This window comes from Camarhynchus parvulus, chromosome 11, assembly GCF_901933205.1.
Source record: "Camarhynchus parvulus chromosome 11, STF_HiC, whole genome shotgun sequence".
NCBI lineage: Eukaryota > Metazoa > Chordata > Aves > Passeriformes > Thraupidae > Camarhynchus > Camarhynchus parvulus.
In genome coordinates, this window is record NC_044581.1 from 7726524 (window position 1) to 7748458 (window position 21935).

The 21935-nt window shown below is 59.9% G+C and overlaps 2 protein-coding genes across 9 annotated transcripts; one reads left to right on the plus strand and one right to left on the minus strand.

Moving 5' to 3' along the window:
• Positions 1-336: 336 nt before the first annotated feature.
• FCSK (fucose kinase) lies at positions 337-7973 on the minus strand. 7 transcript variants are annotated; one of them, XM_030956027.1, is made up of 23 exons: positions 7891-7973; positions 7647-7804; positions 7499-7549; positions 7287-7412; positions 7093-7165; positions 6702-6799; positions 6473-6553; positions 6265-6384; positions 5942-6083; positions 5486-5613; positions 5282-5380; positions 4681-4851; positions 4540-4607; positions 4027-4397; positions 3584-3794; positions 3316-3482; positions 2995-3222; positions 2720-2863; positions 2446-2565; positions 2186-2373; positions 1890-1989; positions 1148-1371; positions 337-961 (listed from the first exon to the last, which is right to left on the minus strand). In XM_030956027.1, the coding sequence occupies exons 1-23, from the start codon at positions 7961-7963 to the stop codon at positions 845-847; spliced, it is 3258 nt and encodes a 1085-aa protein (XP_030811887.1). In that variant the 5' UTR covers positions 7964-7973; the 3' UTR covers positions 337-844. The 7 variants fall into 7 exon arrangements, with proteins under 7 accessions (XP_030811887.1, XP_030811885.1, XP_030811888.1 ...); XM_030956025.1 differs by having other exon boundaries at positions 5282-5383; XM_030956028.1 differs by lacking the exon at positions 2720-2863 and having other exon boundaries at positions 5282-5383.
• Positions 7974-8807: 834 nt separating this feature from the next.
• ST3GAL2 (ST3 beta-galactoside alpha-2,3-sialyltransferase 2) lies at positions 8808-21761 on the plus strand. Of its 2 annotated transcripts, none has more exons than XM_030956221.1 (8): positions 8808-8909; positions 16749-17018; positions 17108-17533; positions 17650-17843; positions 18081-18260; positions 18442-18487; positions 18647-18766; positions 19044-21761. In XM_030956221.1, the coding sequence occupies exons 3-8, from the start codon at positions 17201-17203 to the stop codon at positions 19215-19217; spliced, it is 1047 nt and encodes a 348-aa protein (XP_030812081.1). In that variant the 5' UTR covers positions 8808-8909; positions 16749-17018; positions 17108-17200; the 3' UTR covers positions 19218-21761. The 2 variants fall into 2 exon arrangements, with proteins under 2 accessions (XP_030812081.1, XP_030812082.1); XM_030956222.1 differs by lacking the exon at positions 8808-8909 and adding an exon at positions 16436-16576.
• Positions 21762-21935: the final 174 nt, after the last annotated feature.

Consider the following 21935-nt stretch of genomic DNA (forward strand, 5'->3'; position numbering starts at 1 on the left):
TGGTTGAGTTGCAGTCTCCAGTGGTGTGTTCCCCTGTGAGCCTGGAGGGAGCTGGAGAGATGTGGGACAAGAGTTCTGCTCCAGTTCTTTTCTTCTCTTCTACCCTGTGCCAGGGCATCCAGAGGATCTTCCTTGTCTTGCCTGGCTGCCTTCTGTGGCTGCTGTCCTGTGCTGTCTCCTTCAGCCAGGGCCAGGGAAGGGGAAGACCAGCCCTTGCATGCAGGTTCTGCCATTCCCACCCCTGGAAAAGCTCTTCCCATGCAATGCTGGGCCTTTGCTATCCTGTGAAGAGAGAGCAGCCCTGCTAGGGACAGAGGGGCACAAACACATGCTGCGAACCATCTTTTTTATTCAGACTGTATGGACTAGTAACGTGCTTTCACTAGTCGCTATTTCACTGCTGAAACAGTGCCTCAGGACAGGAGAGGGTTTTGATTCCACATCCAGCTGCATCCCTGGTGCAGGACCATTGCATGCTGAACTTTCAGTTTGGATCCCTGCTGCTGGAAGAGCAGGAAGGTTCCTGCTAGATGCAGCATCACAAATGCTAGCTTGTTCCCTTTGGAGAACTGTAAAAACTGGAGTGAAACACCAACATCAGGCTGGAGGCCCTAGCAAACTCTTCCTCCAGCAAGGCCACCCAGCAGGGGTAGTTTTGCCTGCCTGCACAACTTGTCACAACTGCTCCAGGCTCTGACTTTTGGGGCAAGTAGCAGCACAAAAAGGACATATGGAGACCTAAGGCACCTGCTGGAGCTGGCTGAAGAAGCTTCCCCTAAAGCAGTGGGAATTTCCCTGCATTTGCTCTGGGTATCTGCCAGGAATGGGCCAGGGCTGAAGGCCTTCACACAGCCCTGTCCCCTCCAGGGTGAGCACTGTCCTTGGTATCACATCCCACGACCTCCACAGAGAAACCACCCGTGTCCACTTCAATGCTGTGGATGCTGAAGTTGCCCAGTCCCTAGAAAAAGAGAATCACAGGTTGGGGCAGGAGCCAGCAAAGGACACCTTCTCACCTCCAAAGTCCCAGGGAGAGCACTGGAATAACAAGCAATCACACCCCATGTGTGGTGGGGAGAGATGCTCCCTCATGCTCTATAAAAGGCTGCTGCGAGCTGCCTGCAGCAGTGGGGAGCTCACAGCTCACCTCAGTGTTTGCCAGGATCTGGTGCAAAGCCTCTTTCTGCCAGGGGGCTTTGGTTAGGATGTAAAGGAAGCCTCCACCGCCAGCCCCAGCCAAGCACTGCCCGTGGGCGTGGGGCCGGAGCGCGTCCATCATGCGCCCCACGGCCAGCGGCTCGCAGCCCGGGGCCATGCACTTCTTCTGCTGCCAGTAGCACTCCAGGCACTTGCCAAGGAGCATCAGGTCACCTGCAGAGGAGGGAATATTGCAAATTACTTGTCTCTGTTTCTCACCCAAAGGGCAGAAACATGCTCAGCCCAAGCTAAATTCTGCCTTCTCTTTTCCAGTTCCTCCCAGCTCTGCCGGCCAAGCAGGCAACCCCAGCTCTGTCACGTTGCTATTTTTAATCCTCCACAGGGGGAGGATTTGCCTGCTTTAATGTTCCAGCTTCCTCTCTGCAGCAGCCAAATAAACCCACTGCACTGACCAGGCATGGCCCCCAGCCCTGTCACCAATGGTGCACTGCTAATCAATCAGATTCAGCATGTCTGACCCCCTCTTCCTCAAAAATCTTTGTTCAAGCCTGAATTTTGGGGTATTGCCTGGTGAGGGTGGGCTCAGGGGAGGATTTGAAGCTTCTGCAGCTGCAAGAGCCTGCACCCCCCAGCCTTCTTCCCCTCTGAGACTGCACAGCCTCTCCCTGGGAAAGTTTCTGTTTCTTCAGCTGTTAAAAGGGCCAGCCTGGCCTAGGGAAGGGGGCTCACACCTTGCCTCAAGGCCTGGGCACACTCCTCAGCATTGCTCACCAGCGCGTCAGCATTTTGCACGATGGAGGGCAGCCTGGCATACCAGTTCCTCACCACATCCTGCAAGAGGCCAGAATGTCCCTGTCACTGTCCTCCTGGCTCTGGCAGCACCTGGGGAGGTAGTGCTGCACCCGTGGCCTTGGGGTGCCAGCTCCCTCTGGGGTGGCAAAGCTCTGCACAAGTGAAGGGGATGCCACAAAAAGCTACAGGGGGAGCAGAGGCCAGCCTGTGACACCCAGAGGCACCCAGGCATTACCTGGAGCAGGTTGCGGGCCAGACGAGTCTTCCCCGTGTACACCAGCAGCAGATGATCATTCAGAGTCTGGGTAAAACCATCAGGGACTGAGATCTGCTCCACTTCCACTCTGAGTGGGAGCTGGGCCTTCGACCTCCCGATTTTGATGCCAGGAATGAGCCCACCAACCTGGTCCTGCCAGCCACCCCCTGCAGGGCAGAGGGTTGTCAGTCACTGCTGGGACCCCCACCTTGTGGGTCAGCTGCTCCCCCAGGCCCTACCTGTTGTGAGCCTCTGCTCCAGGTGCAGCACAGCATGGATGAGGGACTCAGTGCTGGCAGCCTTCCCTGCTGCCCGGTACAGGGATGCCATCACTGCTCCTGCCAGGATGCTGCTGGTGCCTGCAGGGAGCACGGGTAAGGCCAGGCCAGTGAGGCATTGTTGTGCCCTGGGGGCTGGGGGGCAGCAAGGGGGATGCCCCATGCTGGTGCTAGTAGCAGGAGACACTGCCAGGCACCAGTGAGGGACTACCCAGCCCCTTCCCTACAAACCCACCGAGGCCAGACCCATGGGGCAGCTTGGACCAGGTATGCACCTCAAAGCCACCCCCAAAATTCTCCATCAGCTGGGCCCGTAAAGGTCTCTGTGAGGGGAACTGCACAATCTGGGTGCAGATAAAGGCAGCTTTGAGCAGGGCTCCTGAAAACAAAAAAGTAAAGCTGATGCCTGCTGTGCTACCTGCTCCCTCATCCCACTGGCCCCGAAAAGGGCCATCCTGGCACCAACGGGACATTGCAGGTACAGAGCCAGGCTGGCAGGTGACCCCTCACCTGGTGCATGTGGCTGGCAGTAATCCTGTAAGTGCTCCAGCTCCCGGCACACCAGCTCTGCCACCACCTCGCCCTGTGGTGTCCCGCTGAGGCTGACTAGGCGCAGCTCCGGCTGGGCAATGCGCCGCACCCGGGCGCCAACAGGCCGGCACCCATCCACCAGCACCGCCACATCCACCACGGCCCCCCCGTGCTCATAGGTGATGGGGGGTGTGTCACTCCAGCCACCTGCCAACGCTCACCATCAGCCTCCTGGGGCACCCTTACTCCTGTTCCCTCAGGAGTGAGACAAGGATCATCTGACTCAGGGAATGTGCTCACCAGAGAGGTCCAGGCGGGCTGGACACACTGCCTGCACCCAGTGGCCCAAGGGTGGCAGCTCCACCTGTTCTACAGTGATGAACTGGCATGAGGACATCACTGCCTGCCGGACGAGGATCTGCTCAGCCCCCTCGTAATGCCGAGCTGCTCTCACCAGCAGAGCTGGCCTGGGATAAGAGAGATGCTGAGCCCACTGCCACATCTCCATGACATCACCAATGCCTGGAATGCGAATGGGGCAGCTGCCTCTTGCCAGCCCCAGCCTCACCGGCTCATCCACTTCTGCCGCTCAGCAGCCAGCTCCTGGACACCCCCAGCGATGTCCCCACTCTCCAGGCGCCCAAAAGCTGAGGCCCACTCCCTGTTGGCAGCAGGACCACTCCGCAAGCCTCCTTCCCCTCGTGCCATGCAGCCCAGGACCTCGGCAATACAGGCAAGTGCCCGTGCTGCAATACCAGCATCGCTGGCCGTGGAGGCAACTAGAAAATAAAATAAAAGGATGTTGCAAAGCACAGCCAGGCCACACTGCACCCCAACCAGCTTCTGCCATAAGCTATCCCCAGGGGAGCGGGACTTGAATCGCTTGCACCCACCCAGGTTTGTTGGATGCCCTGCAGGTACACCCCTGCAATAGGGGCGGGATCATTGAAGGCAGCGGGGAGCACTGAACAGTCCTGATAATGAGAGATGCAGCTTGTGAGTCCAGCTCACCTTCGTCCAGTGTGTCCAGCATGGCCTTGTGGTAGCCCTCATGGACAGCACTGCGGGCAAGCGGCAGGAGGCTGCTGTCCTGGCGCCCCAGCAGCACCCGCCGCACCTTGTGCTGCCCCTGCAGGAAGAACAGGGCCTGGCGGGCGCCCAGCTCAGCTTCCATGTCCAGGCAGAGCAGCAGCTCCTGCCAGGACATGCGCCAGGCTGTTCGCCAGCGTACCAGCTGCTCACTGGGCACCGTGGCCAGGCCCAGCAGCCACAGCACATCCTCCAGCCCCAGCGCCTCGCGGGCATGCAGCACCGGGAAGAGCCGGGCGCTGAGCAGGCAGCGGCTCCTCCGCAGTGTCTCGGCATCCCAAAGGTCCCCTTCCCTGATGGAGGGAGAAACCATCAGCATGGCCCTGGGGCTTGAGGACACTTTACATGAGGGGAGCCAGAATGTGGGATAGGTTGAGGTGGTCATGACACCTCAGGAGCTGGGTGTCCCGTCCCACTCTGACATGTGGCACCTACCGTACACCCGTTCGTTGGAAAAACTCAGCCCAGGGCACGTTCAGGTAGGTGGCTTTTTCCACAGGGCTCTGCAGGGACACAGAGGGGCTGGTCACACTTTGGTTTTGCTGGGAGCCTTGTGCCACCTCACTGCCCCCTTACCTGCCAGTCGTCAAGGCGGCCAGTGAGAGTGAACACGCGGCAGGGCAGGTCACGCAGCCGGACGTGGTGGCCCTGCAGGACAACATCACGCAGGGGACAGCCCCGCAGGGCCGCTGAGGAGCCCACGTCGAGGCCCGAGAGGAGGCAGCCAGGACCAATCACCAGGGGACCCTGAGGAAGAATCAACAGTGGCATGGCTGGTCCCCAAATCAGAGCCAAATCCTGACCTTGGAATGGGACAACCACCCTGAGAAACAAGCTGGTGCCAACACAAGCCAGGTGACAGGATGTAATTTCGTCACAAAGCTGCAGAAACACAGACTACAGAAATTCAGTCCAGGCAACAGCCTGCAGAGCTCCCAAAGGAGAGGGTCTTCCCTGGTTCCCAGCTCAGGACAGGCCAGAAGTGACAATCTCATCCCCTTGCTTGCAGAGGGTGCCAGCCACCAAGGTGCCCAGCACCGGCCAAAAGGCAGCCACAAAGGGGAAGGGCACCCCAAATCTCACAGCTGTGGTTCCTCCATCCTAGGCAGCAACATGTCACCCTGCTGCCCATTCAGTGCACTGAGAGCTGTGCATCACCCCCATCCTAGTCAGGTACCTGGAGGTGACAGTGCTGGATGACACTGCCAGCTGCCAGCTGCACAGCTCCTTCCAGCACGCAGTTGGTGACCGAAGAGCCATCCTCCAGGAGACTGGGCTGCTGCCAAGGGCACAGAGACACGTGGGACCAGGGGCTGGGCACACAGCCCAAAGCAGCCCCCAAAAAACACGCATGAGCAAGGCTGGGGATGGAAGGACATACATCCACGTGGGAATGGGCTGTCTTGCAGAAGTGGAGGTGGCTGGCAGAGCTAGGCAGGAGGGTCAGGCTGCGGATGTGGTCGCTCGCAGAGGAGGTCATGTAGTCATAGGATGCGTTGGGAATGCAGGCTGGGGGGGACAGGAGAGCTTTCAGCACACTGACAAAAAAAGTGGGTGTGTCTGACACTCACGTGAGCCAGGCTGAACATCCCCAGCTGAAGGGGCAGGAGTGGAGACCTGGGGACCCACAGCTGTGGGGTGACACAGATGACAAGCAGGCCCTGACCACCCCATCTCCACCCATGCAAGGAAGAGGGCCCCGGAACGGGTCACATCACATGCACTCAGCACAGCACAGAATCATAGAATGGTTGGGGTTGGTAGCGATCTTGAAGATCACCCTGTTACAACTGCCTGGGCAGGGACACTCCACAAGAAGTGGGAAGGAAGCACTCACCCATGCTAAGAGGGAAGCCATGGAGAGCTGTCCACAGCACAGAGCGAGCACTCCTCACACTGGCATCACCACCACCCTTCACAAAACCTTCCTCTGTCATCCCCCCTGCCATGCACAGCACAATGTCGAAGAAGAGGGAGAGCTGGGGAGAGAAAGGACTTCTTGAGTCCAGTCATCCTGAACCCCACCCTGCTATTGGGTGCTCCCTCCCACTACCTCTCCCACCCAAATCTGGCCGTGTGAGGGCAAACAGACCCTACAGAGGTGCCCAGCAGTGACACCTGTGTGGCAAAGGGTCCTGTCCCCCCACAGAGAGCTGTCACCTGGATGGGTGGTGCCCCTGAGTCCAGCCCCATGTAGGTGCAGGCATCCAGAGGAGGGATGACATGGGTGGCCAGAAGCTGCTCAGCAGCATCCGAGGAGAAGAAAACAATCCCACAGACCTGCCAGGCACATCAGGGCTGAGGCTGCAGCTGTGGTGACACAAGGGAGGGGGCTGGCAGGGTCACCAACACCTGAGTTGTGCCATACCAGGGGGACAGTGCCATCTGGCCCTGCACACTGCTGGATCTGGGCCTCCGTGCCTTTGTAGATGATGTCATGCACCAGCCCCTAGGAGCAAAACCACCCCAGTGAGCTCTTCAGGGAACCCCAAGCCAAGCAGCCACAGCAGTGCTGTGATCTCAGCATCCAAGGGATCCAAGGATTGGGGATCCCTGCACCTCCAAGGGATGCCTCTGGATGGGGGAGCTGCCCCAACCTGCTCATTGGTGAGGTAGACCCCATGGTTCCTGGCATATGCTGGGCTCCCGGGCACTGCGATCACTCGGACACCCTGGAAGCCATCCCAGTCAATCCCTGGGGGGAGGGACAGAGATCAGTGCCCACTGGGGCAGTGTATGCACTCACACTGGGCACAACTGACTGAAAACCTGGACCACAGCAGCAGAAGTGACAGCAGCATCCAGCCTTGGCCACCTCACTGCAGGCACAATGGATGCTCCCAACCATGCACAGGACAGCAATAACTGAACACCTACACTCTCATGGGAGCACAGCACAGGCTGAACCAGGCTGCACTGCTGGTTCAAAGAACCCCGTCCCACACCAAAGCAGGTGCTGGAAGCAAGGGCTGGTGTCCAGCCACTCACCTGGTGCTGAGGGCACGGTGAGGAGCATGTCGGTGCTGCAGACCCAGACGCCAGGGGGGGAGCCCACACAGAGCTGCCAAGAGAAGGACCGCGTGCCCAGGGACGGCAGGGAAGGAGCCCAGGAACCCAACACCGCTTCCATCTTGCTGGGAGCCAAACCCAGCCCCAGGGCCCCATCCCCAGGCTGCACAGACCCGGTGTGTCATGGTCCCCAGCAGGCTGTCCAGGTTGCAGACCAGCGCTTCGGCTGGGGCGCCGGGCTCCTCAGCAGGCAGGCAGGTGAAGGCACGGCCACAGTCGTCGAAGGAGAAGTCGCGGCCCTGGTGGGACGGAGAATATGGGGGGGTCACCGGGAGGGAGCGGGTGCAATGAGCGGTCCCATGCTGGGCTGCAGGTCGGCTCTCACCATGTGCAAGATGAGGATGCGGGCGTCCCTCAGGACATCAGCGGTCACCACCTGGGAGAGGACAGCCGGGGGCAGTCAGTGGAGACAGGACAGGCACGCCCCCTCACTTCCAGCCTCCCCGGACCCACCAGAAGCTGTCACGTCTCACCGTGCACCCGGCCCGGGCGCTGAGGTGCTCGGCCGCCACCAGCAAAGCGTTCAAGGTGGCACCGCCGCTGCCCAGGCGGGCCCAGGGGTCCTCCACGGCCAGGAGCAGCGCGGGGGGGCGCGGGCCCAGCCCGCCCCGCAGCCGCCGCACCTCCAGCTCTGCCAAACGAGAGGCGGGCGGCGTCAAGAGCCTGTCCCGCAGCCACGCACAGGGAGGGAGAAGGGGCGCCCGCCCCGCCACTTGCCTCGCTGCAGGGCGGACACGCCGCCATGGCCCCGTCGGCAGGTGAGGAGAACGGCGCTCCACTCCGCCGCCATAAGTACCGCCCCGGCCCCAGCCTGGCCCCGCGGGGCCTGCTGGGATGTTTAGTTCGATCCCCGCAGTCCCTCCGGGACACTCGTCGCTGAAGGACTACAGTTCCCAACGTGCACTGCAAGGCCAGGCACAGACCCCTTAAAGGCACAGCCACCCCTGTGCCGCTTCCCCTTTCCCCCATCTCGGGGGGCTTGCAAAGGGGGAATGGGGGTTTGACGTTTTCTGCCCTAAAACGGGTTTCGGCGGCAGTGCGTACCCCTGAGTTCCCTGCGTCAGCCCTGTCACGAGTCCGGCTCCTCGCAGGGTTCTCTGCAGAGAGAAGGGGTGCCGGGCGGTGGGCGCGGGTGTCGATTCCCGGTGGGTGCCCGGTGGGTGCTGGGGTGCGATCGGTACGCGGTGGGTACTGGGGGGTGTCGATGCCCTGGGTGCGTCCCGGGGTGGGTAGCCGCAGATGCCGGCGCGCCGGGTGGCTACCGGGATGGATAACGGAGATGGGTACCGGGGTGCCGATGTCCGGAGATGCCGGTGCGCAGGGTGGGTACTGGGATGGGTACCGAGCTGGGTATCGCATTGGGTACCGGGGGTGTTCAGGGGGCTGCCGATGCACCGGGTGGGTACCGGGGTGAATCCTGGTGGCTGAATACCGGGAATCCGATGCTGGGCACCGGGCTGGGGGTGCCGATGTGCCGGGGTGAGTCCCGGGCTGGGCGCCGGGGTGGATTCCTGAGATGCCGGTAGGAGAGTGGGCGCAGGCGGCCCCGCTCGCCTCCTACAAGTCCCACAAGCCCCGCAGGGCGGCCCAGAACTACATCTCCCAGCCTGCCGGGCCCGTCCGTCCCCCCTTCCCCCCCTCCCCGCACGGCGCGGCACGGCTCCGCACGGCGCGGAGGGCGGTGGCGGCGGGGCCCGGGTGAGCCCGGCGGCGGGGCCATGCCGGAGCTGAGCCAGGTACGGCGGCGGAGAGCGGGCCCCAGGCGGGGGATGCGGGCACGGCCCGGCTCGGCTCGGGATGCCGGTCCCGGGGAGGCGGCGGGGATAGCGGGCGGCGGCGGGGAGCTCGCCCGGGAGCTGCCCCGCTGCTGCGGGCTGGTCCCGCGGCTGGGAGCTGGCCTCGGGCAGCACCCACACGGGATGCGTCGGGTTCATCCCCGCTTTGGTGGTCCCGGTTGCTACTCCCGGGGCTGGGTGCAGGTCTCGGGGCTGGGAGTATCCCCCCGGGGAGCAGTGGGTGCTGAACAGCCCTGGGAGGATGTGCTGTCCCCTATCCGGGGTGCAGGTTCTGGGTGCTGCTCCCGGTGCTGGGTGCTGGCTGCCGGGAGCATCCAGCCGGGTTGCATTGGGTTCGGACCCGGGAGGTTCCGCCGGTCCGGAATGCTGGCCCGGGCCCTGCGGTGCGGTGCCAGGGAGGTGTGCTGGCCCCAGCCGCGGTGTGCAGCTCGGGGAGCAGCTCCAGGGCACTGCCCGGGCAGGATGTGCTCGCCCCGGGGAGGATGCTGGCCCTGGCAGGGCTGTCGGGGCTGATGGAGCTGCTCCCCTCCAGCCGTGTGCCCTGGGATCTTGGGGGCAGAGCCGGGGGACCAGGGTGGGAGGGCTGGCAGCGAGTGGCCCCAGTCCCCACCAGTGCCGGTGTGCACGGTCCCTCAGCAGCGGTGTGACACATGGCTGCGTGACACAAGGCATCCATTGCATGGGTAGTGGCAGCCAGGATTTCGCAAACAGCCTGAGCGTCCCTGGGGACAGGGTAGAAAACTGTGTCACCGAGCAGGGATGTCCTTTGCCTGCTTCTTTGTGTGTGTGGGGCCACTGAGGCGGGCACTGGTGTGAGATCTCATCGGCGTGCCTGTCCCATTGTTTCAGGGTGTTTCCCTGGCTGAAGCACGGCTGCCAGAGGGGGATTGACACCGGAGCCCGTATTTCAGAGCCTGGCGATTCAAGGGGTCCCCACATATGCCGGGGGCCTCAGTGCTGCTGGCGCAGGGGGAAGGAAAGGCTTGCTCAGGCTCCAGCTGCAGAGTCAGAGCACTTATTCCAAATCTCGCAAATATTTCCCTAGAGTGAGGGCTTCCCATGCCAGCAGGAAAATGCTGGGGGGAGGATGGCACTTGGGCAGCGTGCAGGCTCAGGCTGGAGGAAGGGCCACGTCCCCGCCTGCTGCCAACAATGATAAAAACAATGAAAATGCTGGGGAAATCAAATCACAGCAAACCCCAAAACTTGCTGAGCCTTCCTCCGGGAAGACGCGTTGGCTCTGAGCGGGTGAAGGCAGTTTTGCCTAGGAAAAGGCTCTCCTTTTTGCTAGGAAAGGCTCTCCCTGAGCAGCCGCCCCGGCCGCACCGTGGCCAAGGCGGTGAGGGCCAGCGGGAAGTTCCTCAGCGCTTTGGGTTTGCTTTTCCCTTTCTTCCCTTTTCTCCCCCTTCTGTCAGAAGCAGAAGTCGCGGCCTCAGCGGGGAGGGTTGGGCTGGGGGGTGCCTTGCCCGCCGCCCCCCCTCGGGCGCGCGTGCCCGTCTGTCTGTCCGTCCGTCCGTCTGCCTGTCCGTCTGTCCCCATCTGGCAGCGACAGCGGCCCCGCTGCCGGTTGGTTGTGTGCGGCATCTGCCTGTCCAAAGCGCTTCCCTCTCCTGCGAGGAGCTCATGGCGGTTCTTGGGAACGGCGGGGCGCGCTCCGCTCGCCGCCCACGCCTCGCCGGCGCCGGAGGCAGGCGGGGAGAGCGGGCAGGGAGAGCCCCGGCTGCCGCAGGCTGCGGGAACGCTCGGATTTTCGTGCCCAAACAAGCTCCAAAGTGCCGCTTTTTGGGGAAAGGCTCCGATGGCACCGAGGGCTCGGTGGTTTTGCTGCGGGCTCTTGGTACGCCGGATGCCGCCCCGTTTGGCACGCCGAGGTCCCGGCAGCTCGATGGCTTTAATCTCTTCCCGTTGCATTTCATTTTTGCACGATTGCAAGCTGCTAATTGCTCTCCAGTGGCTTGGCCGGCTTCAATGCTTCTTCATGAGCCAGGATTTATCAGAGCCCGCCTGACCCCGCGGGGCTGGGATGTGATGGGAGAGGCTGGGAACCTCCTCTGCCTGCCTTGCTGGGCTCTGCCCTGGGCTCCGGGGTATCTCTTGGCTTCATGTCGCTCTTTGCCACTGACATCTTCCAAAAGCTTTTTTTGGAAAGTGCAAGTGATTTGGGTCCCAGCTCCAAGGCAAAGTTCCCAAAGATACCCCTGAAACTGCACACGGATGAGTGGTGAATGTGTATAAAAATTTATATGTGCGTGTGTGTGTGTGTGTGTGTGTGCGTGTGTGTGTGTGTGTGTGATGTATAGAGTTTTTTCCTTACGGGATGGATAGTTCAGTGTTTGAGCTCTACAATAACACCCTCAACAGTTGCTCTTGGGAAACCAGAACAAGCTGCAGTCACTTTGCTCCGGGTGCAACTGTGTCCCCAGCAAAGGACTTTTGATCTGCAGCAGTAATTGGGCTAATTAGGAAGCTGCAAATGCTCCCCCTTCTCCCCAGGTATCTGAGCAGAGCCCCAGCTTGTGGAGAGAAATCAGGGGCTCTCGCCAGTGGAACTGCTCTAATTCTACATTTAATGGGAGCTCTTGGCTGTAACTGGGCTGTGCTGGAATTGATGCCCTCCGGCCCGGGGAGCCTTTTGTAACTTTCTTGTGATGAAATCTCATAGGTGCAATTTCCCTAACGAGTTCAATGTTCTCTCAGGCAGAGCAAACCAGGGTGGTTTTATGGGCCGAGGTTGCAGTTCTCATCTTGGGTTGTTCCCCAGGGGAGAGAGGGCAGCTGTGGGTACACCACCCATCAACCAGCCCTCAAAAGCCAGAGGAGAACCTTTGGTTTTCCACCACCTGCGATTCTCGGTGCAGGTGAGATCCAGGGAGGAAGGCAGGAAGGTGCAGGGCCCCGTGTCCCAGCTTGCCCTCCCCGGGCACAGGGCCACAGCCTCCTGCTGCAGCATCCGCCTGTCCAGCACTCCTGCACATATTTTCCTGGTGAGGCATCAGGCATGAACCTAATGGGTCCAGGCTGGTAAAAACAGCAGCAGTGTGGAGGGGAAGTGGTTCCTTCCCAGCGGCAGGGAGGCTCAGGGTGCTGCTGGCAGCTCCGGATGCTGGTGGTGGCAGGAGAGCAGGGGCCCTGCCCCTCCCAGGGGCTGTGGTGGCTGCCTGCGGTGTGGCCTCATCTTCACAGGCAGCTGAGGCTGCAGGGAGACTGGTTCAGGGGTGTCTGTGGGGTGCAGCCCTGCTGCAGCAGGCAGGAAGGGGGGCCAGGCAGACCCTGCTGACCCCAGGCTGCAGCTGTGGGAGGGTGAGGCAGAAATGTGGCCAGCAGTGGGGAGCTGGCTCCCCATGGGAGCAGATGGCTTTGCACAGGGAGCTGGGGCAAAGATGGGAGAGAGGAGCGGGCAGTGGTGGGTGGCAAGACCCAGACTCTGCCTCCTCTGTTCTGCTGGCTGGTTGGCCAAACCTGGCTGCTCGGTGGGACTCAGCTTGGTGGCACCTGGTGTGGTGGTGCTTGACCCAGGGTTCAGTGGTACCCAGCTGTGTGGTACCTGAGCTGCTGGTACTTGAGTTGGTGCAAACCGGGGGTTCTGGGGTGCGTGCTTGAGGTGCAGAGCAGCTGGGCTGTCTCTGCCTCAGTTCCGCAGGCATTCAGGATCAGGGGGGAGATTTCCACTCCCTTCCCTGCCTGTCCTGCTTCAAGGAGGGAGCTGCTGCTCCTGGCACAGGGAGCAGAGCTTGACAAGGCCGTGCTGTGAGCATGGCCTTGGGCTTATCAACACCCCTGGAGTGCAGGGTCCCTTGTTCCCCCTGGGGAGACCCAGAATGGCTGGCAGAGGGTGGGGGAAATGGCACTGGAGAATGCTCAGGGACATCAGCCACACAAGCTGGGTAGTCCCAATGGGATGTGAGCTGCAGGGATGGGCATCTGCCTTGGGTGCTTCTGCCAGTGTGAGTTTTGGGGGGAGAGTGCCCACCCAGCCTTGCCCCATTGAGCAGCACAGGGTGCTCAGGCTGGTGCAGTTCCCTGAGGGTCACACTGTGGTTGAGCCAAGGGGTTTGAGATGCTGCTGGACCAGTCCCTGCAGGCCCATCTACCAGCAAGGGTGGGAGCATTCAATTCTGTTTTCCCACTTCTGGCACTCCCCTGCATCCCTAAATCCCATAGGAAATGGCCTCAGCATGGCTGGCTCCATCCCAGCTCTGTGCTGGAGATTTGGCCTCCACGCTTTTTCCTGGCCCTATCCCAGCGCTGAGGGATGAGCCTGAAATAACCCCTCTGGAAGCCAGACACAAGGAGAGGCTGGAATTGCTGCCACTGGCAGCCAGGGGTGCAAGTTGGGTTTAAAACATGGGAAACCCAATTAACTTGGCTCCATTAGCTGATTGAGCTGGCTGATAGGAGTATGATTAATTAAAAGGATGAAGAATTACTTACCAGGTCCTCGTTGCTGTTGGGATGTGGTGATGGCTTAATGCATGAAATTGGCTTCTTCTCTTAATACCTGGTGCGTGTCTGGTGCCAGCCATCAGTTCTTCATGGCATCACCCCATGGCAGGGAGAAATGTCCTTGTGCCAACACCGGGTCTGCTCCCTGCTCCTTCTCCCCTCCAGCTTCCAGGGAGGAAAAAAAACTCAAGGGGAAAATATAATCCCTCTAGATGGGTGAAGCAGGAAAGGACCTCCTTAATTAACTGCACTTTTCTTGCCAAGCCTTGCTGTGGCTGAGGAAGCCCAGTGATGCAGAGGGACAGGCTGTGTCCCTGCCCGCGCCGCCCCCGGTGCTTCCCGCGCGCTGTTCCCCGCTAATGCGAGCTGACGGCCCCACGGGGGCAAACGGCTCCTCACCCTCTGCCCAGGGGCTGCAGCCTCTGGCACTGCTTGGGCCATGGGCAGAAAGAAATTTGAAAGGTTTATGACTTTTTGTAGTAATCCTGCTCACTGAAGTCGTGCCTGAAACAAGGACGGGTCACCACTCGCTGTTTCTGTCTGGCATTGAAGGAGGTGGAGAAGACCCGACTCAGATCTGCTCCTTCCCTGCCAAAAAACCCCAACCCTAATTCTCAGGTTTTCCACCCATGGCAGAGATGCCAGTCCAGTCCAAGGGGGCCCCGTGTGCTTCCCCCTCCTTCACCTGCAAGATGGACCACTCCATGCACCACTCTGACATCCAGTCAGTGGCTTGGTGGTGGCAGAAGTGATGTCTCTGCACAGGGACCATGGGACGAGTAGCCCCTGGTCACACAGGGTGGCATTTCCCGAAGACTCCTGGGAGGATTTTCAGACCATTCATCCCTGGGAAGAGCAGCAGCCAGTGCAGACAGTGCTGCCACTGCTCCTCCACTCCCCTTGTCTCCCTGCCCCACACACTGTGACATCCCATCTCCCAGTGACAGCTCCCTCCTTTCCCCACCCTGCCATTTACTGGCGTGGAAATTCATGCCAACAACCCCAGGATATCTTAGAAATGATCAAACAAAGCCAAGGAGACCTGAAGATGCCGAGTGGAGATGTATCAATGGTGTTCTGTCTGACAGGGAAGGGGCAGGCATCCTCCAGGCCCTGGGGCTGTCGGTCACATCGCTCCAGCATTCATCCTGAAATGAAAGATTATATGATTGGAAAAAACCATCCACCTGTAAAAGCAGCAGAGCAATTTCCCAGGACCTTTTAATAGCCTCGCTTCATTATCTCCTGCAATCAAAAAGAAACTTGTGTTTGATGAGTACATGGTCCTCAGGAGGCAATTTAGGATCCTGGGGATGAATCTGGGAATGGAAGGGTATTTAGTGGCATCGATGAGTTGCCAAGCTTGCTCACCACAGAAGAAATCCTGAAATCCCTTATTAGTTTAAGAAGGAAACATCCAAATCTGGTGCAAAAAGCTCCTGCAAGTGGGGTTTTGTTTGTGGAGGCAGCTTGGATTAGGATTGGGCAGGGAGGGCATGGATATTGCTGGGGTGTGTTTGTATGTGTGGGTGCCCTGTCCCTGCTGGGGGCTGTAAGGACCAGTGCAGATGGAAATAGCTGCCAGCTCCTGCTAGGAAAATGATGACTCAAACCAGCCGCTGGGATTTAAGGCTTCTTTTACCGCACATGAGCTGGGCTGGAGGGGGGTTTTCCTCCCCCTCTGTGGTCGGGGGCAGCTCCAGGAGGCCCCAGGATGGGGGCCGTACAAACTGTGTTCCAGATGGTGTCGGGGCTGGGATGCATCAGGCAGGACCAGGCTGGGCTGGGGAGCCGGAAAGGGATTTTCCCCCTTTCACCAGGAACAAAAATAACACAAGCACGTGATAGCTCATTTCCTTTAGCCTTTAAAAAGCCCCGTGGGATGGCAAGCAGCGGGAGCAGGGGAGGGGGATCAGCCCATCCTGCTTGGTGGCCCTGCCATATTATAGCTGAAGAAAGCCCCAAAATTGCCTTTTACCTACGAATCTTTCCAGCGTTTTGCATCTGGGGGGGGGAAGGCGGGGGTGTTATAGCTTTTTACTGGCTTTATCCCAAACTCCCTAAATGCAAAAACCCTCTGTTGAACAACCACCCTGCTTTCTCCGCTGGCAGCAGCCCAAGGAACTGATTGCAGTCACTGCTGGCCATGCGTGTGCCATGTAGGCGTGTTAAAATTCCCTGCCAGAGCCCAGGAAAACACCTGAACCGGGATGTGCCTTCTGTTTTTGGCTCTTTCCTTTAAAGACTGTCCCCACTTGAACAAATATTTGACAGGGTTTGGGCAGGAGGTGTCCGTGCCTGGCAGTGCAATGGGCTGGGGGAGCCTTTGGGGTCCATGTTCGCCTCCCATCCCAACAAGGAGGTTTTTGGGGGCTTAGCAGTCTATTCCTGGAAAGCAAGCCAGCCTTTTCCAGGAGATACTTTTTCCTAGGGAAGAAGCATCGTGGTGCCTGCCAGCTCCTAATTACTGCTGCCGGCCTCGGCACTGGCTTAACTGGGGCCAGGGCTGAGCCGTGGAGGTGATGCCTCTGCAGGGTTTTGCCTCGGGGCGGGGTCACCCCCTCCCAAAAAGGCCTGGAGGGGAGGTCATATCTCCAAACCCTTGGGATTCTGGACCCTTCTCCAGCTCAGTCACTGGGTTAAAAGGGGATTTTCAGCCCTTTTTTTTTTCTTTTTTTCTTTGATTCGGCCAAGGAGCGCTGTCTGGCTTTGCCCACCCCCTGCTCGGGGGGCTTGGCCGCTCTTCCCGCCCCTCCCCGGGCGCAGGCGCCAGCACCTCTGCCCTGGCTATTTTTACCCGCCAGGATCACGAGCGGGCGAGTGACCTTCCCCAAGGGACGCTGCCACTCGGGGGGGACAGTGCCAGCGTCCGTGCCCGGGGTGCCCGTCAGGCTGCGGAGCGCTGCTTCCCGGCTCTTTCCCGGCTGTCTCGGCGGCGGCGGCAGCCGGCGAGGAGGGTTTTGGAGGGGCTGCTTATGGCGTGATAGAGAAGGACAATTTAGCCTACAGAAAGGAGCCGCTTGTTCGGCTCCGGAGGCGAGTTCATGGCTGAGCCTTTGTCTGGCAGGGACAGGGAGGGCACAGTCCGGGAGCTGCTGCGAGTTCCCCAGGCGCGGATAGCGATGCCGGCATCTCAGCTCCCTGCGCCGGCTTGTCCCCTTCGGGTATGGCTCGTACCCTGCAGCCCCGTGCCTGGGACGCGCTGGGAGGAATTTTAGGGCGTTCAGTGGAGAATAAAGTCCTCAGCCCCCAGCGCCCTCCGCCTGCTCGGCGCAGCCCCTCTCCGCTGTCTGTATCGCCACCCTTTGACGCGCCGTCCCCTTCTTCCCGCTCCAGGCCGGTGTGGTGGTGGCCGCGTTCCCGAGCCAGCGGCTGAGGGCAGCGTGCCAGCGGATCAGCTAAACCCCGGGGATGATGAGCACCGTCGCAGCCGAGCGCCAGCCGGGGCCGGGACCGGGAGGAGCCGCCGGGGCGCGGTGCCGCGGCTGAGGCCGGCGCGCCGAGCTGTGCCGGACCCCGCAGCAGATGCTCCGTGCCTGGCACGCGGAGCCACCGGGGGCCCTCGCCGCGGCCGGACAACGCGGATGGAAAGCTGCAGCCCAGCAGGTAGGAGCCCGGTGTGGGGGGTCCTGGGAGGCTCTACATCCCCCTCCCCACACCGCCGCCGCAGGGAGTTACAGCGCTCGTTCCTGCAGGGAGCCCCGCTGGCCGGCTGACGCCCTCCCGCGCCCTATGCCCGCGCCCTGTGCCGGAGCGGGCGCCGTCCCCGGCTCAGCCACCCGACGACCATGAAGTGCTCGTTGCGCTTCTGCTTCCTCTCGACGGCCTTCCTGCTCGTCTTCGTCATGTCTCTCCTCTTCACCTACTCCCATCACAGCATCGCCTACCTGGACCCCGGCGGGCTGGGCGGCATCCACCGGGTGAAGCTGGTGCCCGGCTATGCCGGGATGCAGCGGCTCAGCAAAGGGGGGCCGTACCCCCGGGGCTGCTCCTGCCGCCGCTGCCCGGCCGAGGAGCCCGGAGCCACCGACTGGTTTGATGGGCGCTATGACGGCACCGTGTCCCCAGTGTGGACCAAGGAGAACATGGACCTACCGCCCGACGTCCAGAGGTGGTGGATGGTGAGCGCAGGCACGAGAGTGCCACGGTGTGCTCTGGCACGGGGGGCACAGATTTCTCCTCCACCAAGGAGCGGGGCGCTGGCTGATTGCCCCCTGCCCTCCTTCCCTCCTTGCAGATGCTGCAGCCCCAGTTCAAGTCCCACAACACCCACGAGGTCCTGAGCAAGCTCTTCCAGATCGTGCCGGGCGAGGATCCGTACCGCTCCCGTGACCCTCGCCGCTGCCGCCGCTGCGCCGTGGTTGGCAACTCCGGCAACCTGCGCGGCTCCGGCTACGGCCCGGAAATCGACGGGCACGACTTCGTCATGCGGTGAGGGGGGCCAGGGAGCACTGCCAGGGCCCTGCCCACCCAGGCAGTGCAGGGACGTGGGGTGATGCTGGCACCACCAGGTGCTGGGATGAGTGGGAGTGAGTGCAGCCTTGCCCTCTCCCCTGGGTAGGAAGCTGCTCCTTGGCAGCATTCAGCATTCTCATGGGGATCCCCCATGTCATCTGCAAGGCAGGGGGCATTGGGACAGTGGTGTCATCCTCCCTGCTCTCTCCCCAGGATGAACCAGGCCCCCACAGTGGGCTTTGAGGGCGATGTGGGTGGTCGGACCACACACCACTTCATGTATCCCGAGAGTGCCAAGAACCTGCCCGCCAATGTCAGCTTTGTGCTCGTGCCCTTCAAAACCCTGGACCTGCTCTGGATCGCCAGTGCCCTCTCCACTGGCCAGATCAGGTTGTAAGTACCCAGTGGGCACTGGCAGCACCAGGCCGGTGGCTCACCTAGCTCAAGGACAGCTCCCCTGGGAGTAATGGGGATTCATTTGTTCCTCCCTCCAAGAGCCCCCCTTGGCAACTCAGGCTGGAGTTGGGGGCATGGGACACCCAAGAACTCACCTGCCTCTCCGCTCTTTTCCCAGCACATATGCACCTGTGAAGCCTTTTCTGCGTGTGGACAAAGAAAAGGTATGTGGGGCTCATCCCTGTCACTGCCAGGGGCACCTGTATGGCCATGGCCTCTGTCACCTCATCATTCCCCAGCATTCCCAGTGCTCCTTCATGGGGTCCTGGTGCCAAAGGGAGCATGGCTGGGGCCGCTGTGCTCACCCTGGTCTGTTCTCCCAGGTGCAGATCTACAATCCTGCCTTCTTCAAGTACATCCACGACCGCTGGACGGAACACCACGGGCGCTACCCCTCCACTGGCATGCTGGTGCTCTTCTTTGCCCTCCATGTCTGTGATGAGGTGGGTGATGTCTCCTTCAGCTCCTGGCTGGCATGGAAGGGGTTTGCTGAGGTCCTGAACCTTGCAGGGTTAAGGAAGGAGGTGGATTCTTTGGGTCAAACTGCAGCAGTCACTATGGTTGCCTGACACCACAGTGATGGGCACCCTTGAGGGGTGGGAAGGCTGTGCAGGAGGATGGGCACCTTTGAAAATCCACCCAGCAGTGCAGTGGTTGCTGAGACAAGCGTGTCCCAGCCTGGTGGGGGGTTCTGGCTCAGTCCCTCCCTTGCTACGGCAGGTGAACGTCTTTGGGTTCGGCGCTGACAGCCGGGGGAACTGGCACCACTACTGGGAGAACAACCGCTACGCCGGCGAGTTCCGGAAGACGGGGGTGCACGACGCTGACTTCGAGGCACACATCATCGACATGCTGGCCAAAACCAGCAAGATCGAGGTTTACCGGGGAAACTGAGGGCTGAGTCTCTGGCTTCCTGCTCCAGCAGGTCCTGCTGCCTGCAGGGGCAGAGGGTGAGGGACTCCCTGGTGGCCTCAGGCAGGGAGCACGTATGGGCAGCACAGTTCTGCAGTGCTGACAGAGCCACCGTGGTGGCATTTGGTGCCTCCAGCAGCCAATCAGGTTCACAGCTAAAGGAGACTTTTTGCTTTTTTTTAATTATTATTATTAAGAAACCCAGCTGAGAAAGGATTTATAAACACAATCAGCGACTGACCAGGCGGCAGGGGTGGCCGCCTTGCATCTCTCTACAGTCAAACCAAATGCTGCTCTTTTTAAAAGAAGACAACGCCCCCGCCCCGGAGCCGCGTGACTTTGGGGAGCCCCTCGAGCATCGAGTCCAGGCTGAGGGGGCTGAGGGAGCCGTGGCAGCTGCGCAGCCTCACCAGTGGAACCAGCTGCTTCTTTTTTCCTTTATTTTGGTATTTTTCTTTTACCCCTCCTGGCGTACCTGATGCTGTTGTTTCTCCAGGGAAGGCTCCTGGCACGGAGGCAGGGCCCAGCACACAGATCCATGGTGGGGAGCCAGAAGCTTCGGGAAGCCAACCATTGCTGATACTCTGCTGCAGGCTGGCAACTGCTGGCATAGCTGTGCAGAGAGATGAAAAGGAATCTCAACTTCGGGGTGCAGCATCCCTGCTCTTCTACCTGAGGACTGGGGAAGGGCAGGACAGATTTCAGGAATGACTGTACAGGTGGCAGATAAGAAACCTACATAAGCAGCAGCCTGGTCACTCTGGCTGAGCTCGGCAAGCAATTGTAGGATGTTCAAGGGGTTGTGGGATGCAGCAGGGTCAAGGAGACAGGATTTCCTTTGCTTTCAGGCTGGGAAGAAACAGATCAGAGATTAGTGGGTGAGTGAACTGCGCTTTTGCTTTTGTGTTGCTCTAAACAGCTCTGGTGAGAAGCTGAAATTCCAAAGTCTTAGCTCCTTTTGCCAGGGTGGTGCTTGGTTTACACCAGTCTGGTACAACCGGGGCCCTCAGGGTCCCCAGGGCTTCCTGGCCTGGACAGGCAGCCTATGACATGGGATGGGGAGATGCTGAAGGAAATTGCCTCCCCAGAGGTCATTAAAACCACTTTCTTTAGGTCAATCAGGTGGGGTTTTTTTTCTAGGAGATGCTGAAAAGCCTAATAAAAAGGCAACCATGGAAAAAGTCCCCCAGAGAGGGACCCTCTGCCTGCACAGCCAGTGCTGAGAGTGGAGCAGGGGCTGTGGGGCAGTGCCCATCTGGGGAAGCTCTGCCCATGCTGCCTTGCTGGTTGCAATAGTTAATTTGAGGAACAATCACTGTAGGGTTTTTTGAGCTTGGAGATTTTTTACCCTTTTTTATCTGGCTTTTCTGTAGCAGCCTCTGTTTCTCCACTTTGCTTTGGTTGTTTTTCAGGGTTTTCTTTTATTTTTTTGAGGTTTCTCTTCAATTGTGAAACATGAGGGTGTGGATTGGTCACCTGGAGCAGGCAAATCAGCAGCCCCAGGTTGGGGAAATTCAGCTTTTCTGTCCACAGGGATTTAAACTCCTGAGTTTTGTGGTGGGTTTTGGTCTGTAGAAGTGGAGCCACCCTGGTACAGGCTGCCCTGAGCCACAGGACACAGGCTGTTGCAAGCCCTGCTCTCCACCTTCCTGGGTGTTTTTTGCTGATTTTTTGTTTTGTGGCTTTTTTTTAATGGGGAAGAAAATTCAAAACCACAAAACCACGAGCAACAATGAGTGCCTTGACCATCTCCCATCAGTGACGCCTGGCTGTGCCCGTGCTGGCGGCAGGGACGTGGCCGATGTACCTGGCAGTTGTACCCACTTCCTTCCTCGCACCACACTGGATCTTAGCTGGGCAGCGCTGCTGGGAGAGAGGGACACATCCAGGCCACCATGCCGATGGCTAGAAAGGCCAAATCCAGTGTGGTGAGGCTGGACCAGCTCCTGTTGCAGCTGAGCAGGGCCAGGCCTGACAATCACGGGGTGAGCAGTGACAATGGGTACCAAACCCAGGTACCAAACCCTCCAGCAGCACAGCACTGGCATCCAGCGTCAGGCGCGCTTGCGGCTCCTGGCTGCCCTGACAGTATTTGTTTTGCTAACTTCCTTCCCCTGCTCCCCTTTTCTCTGTTGTTTTAATTATTATTATATTATTATTTTTTATTTAAGCTATCCCACTAGGACTGGCGACCACTTGTGTCTCCCTGGCAGGGCGGCCGCAGGCAGGCGCGTGCTGCACGGCCGGCGCACCACTGTACTGTACATAGAGGAGCTGTAGGCACAGGCTACGGGCAGGGGGCAGGCAGGGAGGAGGTGCCTGGGCTGGCACACCTGGCAGAGGTTGTTAGCATCACACAGTACCTGATCCGAGCACCTCCTGCCCCACTGAGAGAGGAAGAGACCAGTGCTCCAAGCTAGGGCTAGGAGCAAGGCAGGCAGCTTGGCCCGTAGCCTCTGTGTACGTGGGTACTTCTGCACACAACTGTCTTAAACCAACTGTTTTTTTTAAAGTCAATAAAAATCATGCATCAAATCTACTTGGTGGTTTTATTCCGATAGCCCTGTCTACTGTGCCTTTGCCTGCACCCAAACCTGGGCATCGGTGGGGTCAGGAGAGGAGGGAAAGGGAATGAGAGGGTTGCTGGGCCATGAAGATGCTTTGCTCTCCCCTCCTCTCCTGGGCCAGACACCAGCCCCC

Excerpts from the sequence above, each read along its gene's own strand:
- FCSK (XM_030956025.1), bottom strand. The coding sequence starts at position 7,963 with ATGGCGGCGGAGTGGAGCGCCGTTCTCCTCACCTGCCGACGGGGCCAT. Across the intron at positions 6,800-7,092 it reads CACCGTGCCCTCAGCACCAG|GGATTGACTGGGATGGCTTC; the intron begins GTGAGTGGCTGG and ends CCCTCCCCCCAG. Across the intron at positions 962-1,147 it reads AGATCCTGGCAAACACTGAG|GGACTGGGCAACTTCAGCAT; the intron begins GTGAGCTGTGAG and ends CTCTTTTTCTAG.
- ST3GAL2 (XM_030956221.1), top strand. The coding sequence starts at position 17,201 with ATGAAGTGCTCGTTGCGCTTCTGCTTCCTCTCGACGGCCTTCCTGCTC. Across the intron at positions 17,844-18,080 it reads GGGCACGACTTCGTCATGCG|GATGAACCAGGCCCCCACAG; the intron begins GTGAGGGGGGCC and ends CTCTCTCCCCAG. Across the intron at positions 18,261-18,441 it reads TCCACTGGCCAGATCAGGTT|CACATATGCACCTGTGAAGC; the intron begins GTAAGTACCCAG and ends CTCTTTTCCCAG.